This window comes from Urocitellus parryii, chromosome 6 (assembly GCF_045843805.1).
Source record: "Urocitellus parryii isolate mUroPar1 chromosome 6, mUroPar1.hap1, whole genome shotgun sequence".
NCBI classification, from domain to species: Eukaryota; Metazoa; Chordata; class Mammalia; order Rodentia; family Sciuridae; genus Urocitellus; species Urocitellus parryii.
Genome location: NC_135536.1, coordinates 65,799,190 through 65,807,363, shown reverse-complemented (window position 1 = coordinate 65,807,363; position 8,174 = coordinate 65,799,190). Strand labels below are relative to the sequence as shown.

General features: G+C 41.0%; 1 protein-coding gene across 5 annotated transcripts in view; it reads left to right on the top strand.

Moving 5' to 3' along the window:
• The first annotated feature begins 889 nt into the window (after window positions 1-889).
• The window catches only part of Gphn (gephyrin), a 602,355-nt gene continuing 595,070 nt past the window's right edge, over window positions 890-8,174 (top strand). The window contains exon 1 of one of the 5 annotated variants that reach the window (XM_077799519.1): window positions 890-2,570. In XM_077799519.1, coding sequence (XP_077655645.1) covers window positions 2,015-2,570 — 556 coding nt within the window. In that variant the 5' untranslated portion in view covers window positions 890-2,014. The remainder of the gene's footprint in view (window positions 2,571-8,174) is intronic. The other 4 variants (XM_026385121.2, XM_026385119.2, XM_026385122.2 and 1 more) reach the window with 4 other exon arrangements.

The window sequence follows — 8,174 nt, the reverse complement described above, 5'->3', positions numbered from 1 at the left end:
TATTTTGTGTACCCTTTTACTTAATTCACATATTTATTCTGCAACTTATTTAAAGAATGAAGGTCCAAACTTGTTTAGCATCACTGGGCATGTTAGTGAGCTTATTATTTCCTAATTAGTTAAAACATGAGAGTGCTGTAGAGAATAAAGATAGTTTAGAAAGGTAACAATGTAAACAACTACTTGCTCTTCATCTTTAGTTTGAGATCACTTTTGGACAACTTTCTCATTTATATCCACGATTTGAAGTCAGTTAAATCTTTGCTGGCCACTAGGATCCATGGAGATAATTGTGGAAAAAATAAATTCATGATCTGGCTTAAAATTTTAATCTACTGTCAAAAATACTAGCAATACATGTCCTAAAAAATTCATTATCTCAGGGCTGCGGTTGTGGTTCAGTGGTAGAGCACTCACCTAGTGTGGGTGAGGCAGAGGCACTGGCTTCCATCCTCAGCATCACATACAAATAAATAAATAAAAATAAAGGCATTGTGTCCACTTACAACTAAAAAAAAATCAAAAAAATTTAAAAACTCATTATTAACTCATTTTGATTCCATCCATCATCTTTTTTGTACTCCTCATTATTTAAAACAAAATACTCAACAGTTTGATTGGGAGGGGTAATGGGGATTAAATCCAGGGGTGCTTTACAACCAAGCTTCATCCCTAGTCCTTCTTAAATTTGAGACAAGGTCTCACTACATTGAGGCAGGGTTCTAATTTGCAAACTTCCTGTCTCAGCCTCCCAGGTTGCTGGGATTTCAGGCTTGTGCCACCTTCCTGGGCCAACAGTCTGAATCTTCACAGTGAACATGGTGAGAAATTTTATGTTCCAACTGAACAAAACTCATAACTATCAAATCGGCCCTGAGATTTTAATTGTGTATAAACGCTAGTGATTATACACTTTTTGATACTTTGCTTTTTAAAATTTTATATTTATTTTTTAGTTGTAGTTGGACACAGTACGTTTATTTTATTTTTTTTATGTGGTGCTAAGGATTGAAACCAGGGTCGCCTAGGGAAGGCTAGTGCTCTTCCGCTGAACCAGTCCCTTTGCTTTTTATTTTTATGTTTCCAGGTTTTGATCATGGCTGAGAATTGAAGGAAAAAAATTATGTGTGTACACACAATATATACACATTCATGTATATTTTTTCCCCTCGGATATTAAAAAGTCAGAAAAAAGGTAACTAAGAAAGGTATATAAATAGCCACAGGTGACTGTTATAAAAGGCACATGGAAATAAATGGCAACAAAGGCTGTTTTCATGGTACTCTCATGTCAGAAACAACTGCAAAACAATTCCAGGTGTGAAAAACATTCTTCTCGTTCTCTAAGTAGATTGATGCGTTTCATCTACTAGCAGAGGTTATGTCGAGGAAGCCTTAAGCTTATCTCAGGGCTTCGGTTGAACCACGGGAAGCTGGAGAAAGAGAAGCCAGTTATCTCCATTCCAGATGCCCAGCTGCAGACTCCTAAGCTTCGTTTGTGGGCACCCTCTTGTGGGTAGGTACTGTCTTGGAAATGGGATCCTAAAGCAAGGTGAGGCAGAAAGCCTCCCTTAGGGCCGGCTGATCGAGGAAGCTAGCGGCTATGAGGCGGGACAGTATACCTCTCTCACCGCCCACAGCGGACTCTTGTCTTTGTAGTCGCCGTTCTTCCACCCAGCTCAGCTTTCTAAGCCACCTCTAGGTTCTCTCGCGTCTTCCAGCGGACCGGCCGGTTGCTCCCACGAGCAATGGGGAGAAACCCAGAGGGCTGAGCCTGCCTTGCTTCCCAAAGGCTCCGCCGCCTGGGAGAGCCGGCCCCCGGTGGCGGATAACTGAGGGGCCAGACTCGGCAGGGGATTGCTTCTGTCTGAGGCCCGGCTGAAGCTGCGTTCGTGCCTCGCGCGCACTCGCTTCGCGTTCTCCCAGCCAATCCGAAGCTACTCGCGCGCCCGAAGCGTTCCCCAGTCCTACTCTGGCTGGGCCGGCTCCTTCCCGCTCCCAGTACTCCGCGTCTATGCAATCCCTCCTCCCCTCACTCTCCAAGAGTTGCACGCCCCGGGGTGTAGCTCCGCCCCTGTCCCCGAGTCCGCCTCCGCAACCTCCTGAGCGTGTGCTCTCTTTTCCCTCAGTCTCTTGGCATCTAGGCGTCTTGGGTCTTACGCCCCGCAGAACTGCACGCGCGTGTCTCTGGCCTTACTCCGCCGCCTCCACGCGCTTCCCCAGTGCGGCCACCGCGTACCCCACCACAGCTTGCCTCTTCTCAGCTGGTCTCGGGGTCGCGCCCTCTGGCTCCGCCCCCTCCGCGGACCCGCGCATTCCTGGCGCGGCCTTCCCCCCCAATACAGGCCACCGGGTGCTTTGCCGCCTCCTCCTCCATCTCGGCTCGCCTTGCGCTCTCAGGGCGCCCTCGCTCTCGAGCTCTCCGAGGCGAGCGCGCTCCCGGGCCGCGCGCTCCGGGCTCCGGCTTCTCCGGGCTCCTGTCAGTGCGGTGACTGCGCTGGGAAACATGGCGACCGAGGGAATGATCCTCACTAACCACGACCATCAAATCCGTGTCGGAGTCCTCACAGGTAACCCGGGGAGGAGGTCCGGGACTGCCGCGGCCGCTGTCCCCGACTTGCCTGGGGCTTCTCGCTTGTGGTGGCCCTTCTCTGCGGCCTCGGGAAGAGGAAAGGCTGAGGAGGGCGACCTGGGGGTGCATTTTTACAACCGCTGAAAACTGCTGGAGATTGGGGTGTTTCCGCGTGTTCCCCTGAGAGCTGGGGGAGGCCCCGTGGGGTGTCAGGCCCCAGCGCCTGGGCAGCAGAAGTCTCTGGCCCCCGGGGACCTAGCGGCCGGTGCGGCGGGCGCTGCGGGGCTCCGCGCTGCCGGTGCAGGCGGCGGGATCCCGGCTCCGCAGTCAGGAGCACGCCGCTCCCGGCTGGCCCGGCGCATCCTCAGCTAAAGCTCTTCCGAGAGGGGGGAATCCCATCTCCACCCCCTTCTCCCCTCCCCCCACCCGGCGGCCCCACGCCGCTCTAGCTGAGCTTGCCCGGGGTAGCGCCCGGACAAGACTCTGGTGTTCACAGGAGAAACTATGCTCCTCCTCAGGCTGCCTCTCCGTACCCCCTTGGCCACCCGTGGGACACCCTTCGTCTCCTTCGAGAGCTGGGAAATCGGCTTGGGTCCGGACCTCAGAAAGTGTCTGCATTCGCTTTTCGGAGCTAAGGGCCCTCTGCCTGCCTCTTCAGGTCCTTAGCGAGGACCGGCTGCAGGCTGCGGCCGGGGATCCGGCCCTTTTCACCTGAGGTGGAAGGATTCCCCTACTCTGGCTCCTTTCTCCGCCTCCCTTCTGGGAACCCCCCTACTCCTCCCCCAACCCCCCCACCGTGGATGGTCCCGAGGCTGGTAGGAGAGCACTTTTCCCGGGTGGCGTTTCCCTCCCTCGCGGAAATCGTGTGTGCTCTGCATGTCTGATTCCGTTGCGTTGTATTTGGGTAACATCCCTCAGTTTGGCGATAGGCAGTTGCTGCAGGGTACGGACTTCCAAGATGAATAGCAAGCCGATTTGTAGGGGTTTCTGCTGTGGTTCTGTAATTGGAAGGATTTATGTGTAATTGAGTGGCGAGGCGGGGGTTAAAGAACTATATTTGGAATCCGAGGGCTTAGTTTGGAGTGAAGGAAATTCAAGACTCTTTCGGAAAAAGAAGCAATGTGGATGGAAATCCTAGTGTCTCCCCCACTTCTTTTTTGATTTTTTTTCCTTGTCAAATTCTGACAGGTTGAGACGGTGCTCGAGAAGGGACTAAATTGAATAAGACTTGCTTTTATTATTAGGTGGCAAAAAAAAAAAAATCTCCGCGACTGCAGGGAGATGCCGAGTTTAATGCTTAATTTAGCTACGGAGTTTTATGAAAAGAGGATACCCACTGCCCCCTTTCCTCTCTTAAGGAAACGGATTGCCTTTCGTTGGCATTCTTTGCAGACATAACAGCGATTTATCGGATTTTCCTAATTGAAAACGCCCTGGGATAGAGAAAGTAGTCTAAACCAGCTGTAGGAAAGGGAACCTCTTAAATAAAGATGATGCACGTTTCTGTGTTGGGGCTGAAACTGTTTCCTTGTGTGAAGATGCAGTTGTGTCTCAGAATTCTTAGAGTTGACATTACTGATTTTCAAAGAATCCGATCATGGTATGTAAAGGTGTGTACTCTATCAATCCTCAACTTACACTTTTAAGTTTTCATGCTTTGAAAATTATAGAATAGTAACAGTGAAGTTTAATAGACACCAAAATATGTAAGTTGTCCATAAGATGAAAAACATAGATATGTAAGGGGTAAACTATAGAGATTTTTTTAAAAAGAGCATTTTTTGTTTGTGTAAGCTTTTCCTAATATTTTTATTTAATGAAGAGGATTCATCAAGTAACACTGTAGTTAGGTGTTGTAATAAGTGTTTTATAAGAAATAGCCCTTACCTGGTATATAACTACAATCCAATAAGATAACATTGATAAGCAAACAACTGAACAATATGTAATTACCATATAAGAAATGTCTATATGTTACACATTTGGGAGCTAAATGCAAAAGTAATTCCACATTCAGATGGAATAGTAGCAAAAGTGATTACCTGAAGGAAGAATTTAGTACATTTACCAGGGTCTAGAAGAAACTGGCATTTTTAAGGGGAGTTGAAAGTCAACAGCAACCTTATAAGTAAATATGTAATTGAGGCTGAGTCTCTTGACCAGGATAAAAGTGCTCCTTGAAAAACTCAGTTTTTTTTTCCAAGAAATAGGGTGACATATTGTCAAGGTGAGATTATAACTTTGACAGTGGAATTTAAGACAATTTGGAGTTGTCTCATGAGAATGAGGTACAGTAGTCTACCAGGAAAAGTCTAGATCAGGAATAAGGATGTAGCTGAAAGAATGAAAAGGAAGCTGCAAAATTTGGAAGACGTAACAGAGGGCAATAGAATTTGATGATAAAATGGATATTTGAACTCAGAAATTACTTCAGGGCTTTTTTTTTGAAAAGTTACTCAATAACTTTGAAGTTATTCAAGAGAATGCTGTAAATACAGTGTTATTTACTATGATGAAATCTAAAAACCTGGAGAAGTATCAGGAGAGAGCACTAGCTCTTTATTACACACAGCTTAATTATTGAGTCCTGCTGTTCCTTGTGATTTTTTTTTTTTTTTTTGCGGGGGGGAAGCTAAAAAAAAAAAACCAACCCTGCAGGTATATTTTGGAATTTTGTATATTCTAGAACTTCAGGTGTTAGCAATATTACTATGTAAAATTGTTCTGTATTCAACTAAAGTATTATGATTCCATACTTAAGAAAACTGAGTTAAAGCCAGTTGTGATGGTGCACACCTATAATCCCAGTGGCTCTGAAGGCTGAGGCAGGAGGATCAAAAGTTCAAAGCCAGCCTCAGCAACTTAGCAAGACCCTGCCTCTAAATAAAATATAAAAAAGGGTTGGGGTGTGGTTCAGTGTTAAGTGCACTTGGATTCAATTCCTGGTACATAAAATAAATAAAAAGTAAAAACAAAAACAAATTCCAAAATACAAAAGACTGAGTTAATAGCTCAGTAATAGAGCACTTGCCCAACATGCACAAGGCCCCTGGGTTTAATCAGCAAGACTGAAAAAAAAAAAAAAAAGAAAGAAAGAAAGAAAGAAAGAAAGAAAGAAAGAAAGAAAGAAAATTGAATTAACAAGCCAAACTTAAATGTGGTTTTTTTTACAAGTTATATTTGTGTTTTTTCTTTTTTTTTAATCGGTGGAGGTCTTGTTTATAAAATCTCCTTGGCATTTTTCACAATAGTAATTTTAGGCATATTATCTAAATCTATTTTACAAAGTAATGAAAAGTATGTTTACCAACATATATATGTTTTACAGTGTGTTTAATATTTCAGTGAAATTGTATTGTTATTTTTAAAGTTCTTAATTGACTTCTTTGTGACAACTTGATTACCTGTTGAAAGATACTTGTACTTTGAAACTTCATCCTCTACATATTTTTGTTCAAATATGAATTCTGCAAATATAGTCCACAGTCTTTTGAAGTTTTTCACCAGGTGAATTTAACTGTTAGAATTTTGAAAAAAGTGTCAGCAAAAAGTGAAATATTTAGGGTGTTTCTTGTTTTGCTTGACTATCTCGAATCATTTAAGACTTTGTCAGACTACAATGTTATGTGGATATTTTAGTTATATTAACCTTTTATCAGGAAAGAGAACATATATGCATTTGAAAGTAGGTTGTAGGTGGAAACATTTTGTGGTGAAGATTATTGTTCCTCTCTAAGAGCATTATCTTTATTAATAACTATCTTTTGTTGATTTGCCAGAAATGAAATTGTGTGGTTTTTGGTGACCTCTGAGGTCTAGTTTTTACTATTTTTGTTTCTAATGTTCTCTATTTGTATTACTATTTATAGTGGAAACTAAAGATGATTTTTAATGATGTGGGACAAATAAACAAGTATATGTTGCTTTTAAACTAAAGATAAGATGTAGGGCAGATATAGAATTTTTTAGATAGCTTCTGTAGTAAATATAGTCAGTCTAAATAATTATATAACAGGCTCACTATATCTTGAATGTGTCACTTTTCACCTACTTTTTCTATTTTGAAAGAAACTATTTATCAAGGCAGCACATTTGTTCAACTACTGTAAAAGCTTCACAGAAATATTACCAGGAAAAAAATGAATACATGTATGTAATATAGAATTAATTATGTTCCATTGGCTATTTAATATATAACAGCTATTCATGGCTAATGTTTGTTACCAAGGTATTTAACTAAGGATGATAATCTGTTAGTTTTCACTAACAGTGACATGGGTAAGAAGATGATGAAAATTTTTAGGAAAGGGCATATTTAAAAATCATATTTTATAGTAATACATATGTTTATTTCACTAAGCTATAAATTCGAAATCAATAAGAGATATTGATATAAAACTGGGAGTGGAGATTAAAGGCTAAATGCAAACTAAGACATCAGAAGTATTACAGTTACATGTAGAGAGTGTTTCAGTCATTCATAAATAGTCATTCAAAATATTCAAAACCACATTCTAAAGACAAGATGCTACTCTTAGAACTCTGGAATTGTTCAAGCATTTATTTTGTTTTATTCCCCAGACTTACCTTGTATGTTATGTCCCATTGTTCTCCTCCTCTTTCTCTTTTTTTTTTTTCTGAACTGAGGATCAATGCTTTGCATGTGCTAGGTGAGTGTGCCACCACGGAGCTACATTCATAGTCTCAATATTTTATGAAAAGCTCATTTACTGCTAAGGATATAAACATATCTTTGTTTTGAGAATAAACGTTGTCATTGAGTAGGTAATTCATTACCGCACACAAATGTATCCTATCAGATGGAATTCTATGTTCTGTTAAACTTACCTCTTTTAAAAAAAAGTTTTAGTGTTAAGCTATATGACTTGTTTTAAAAAAGCCTGTTTTTCAAACTTGATTATTCTTTCATTAATTTTTGGTTGGAAGCAATACAAAGAATTAAATGTGAGAAAATGTTATTAATTTTTAATCAATATACTTAATGCATCATTGGCCAGAGACTTTGTAGACTTTGTTAGTTGCTGCATAGTAAGAATTTTAACTTTATTAAAAGCACATATGACTATGACTGACTTCAAACTGAGTATGTAGTCAAGAATCAACAGTATGTTAGTGGGGAGGAAGTGGTGAATTAGAGTCTATTTTTACTCTTATTGATGATGGATTCCTGGATAAGTTGAACAGCATGCTTTTTTGGAAGTCAGTAGAACAGATAAAATCTATATTTTGCTTCTGTAAGTAGGATTGATGAACAATAAAATTTATTTGGAATTTGAAATGTTAAAAAAAGAAATTCTGAAAAAAGAAAGTAATGTAACTATAAAGGATTTCCTCCTTTACATCTAGGCAGAGGGGGAAAAATCCAAAAAAGATGATTATTTAACTTGCATAAAAGTAATTGGCACTATAGTCAATATGAATAGCATGTATATTATATTCATTAAAGTAAATTTTTGAGTGACCTCTCCAAAAGTAAATGTCCAATGAAATATTGCCAAGTGGAAAGTATATCCATATTGCTTGGTAAATTCACAAGTTAATATGTATTTAATTAATTAATTTTAACTAAGTAAAACTTCTT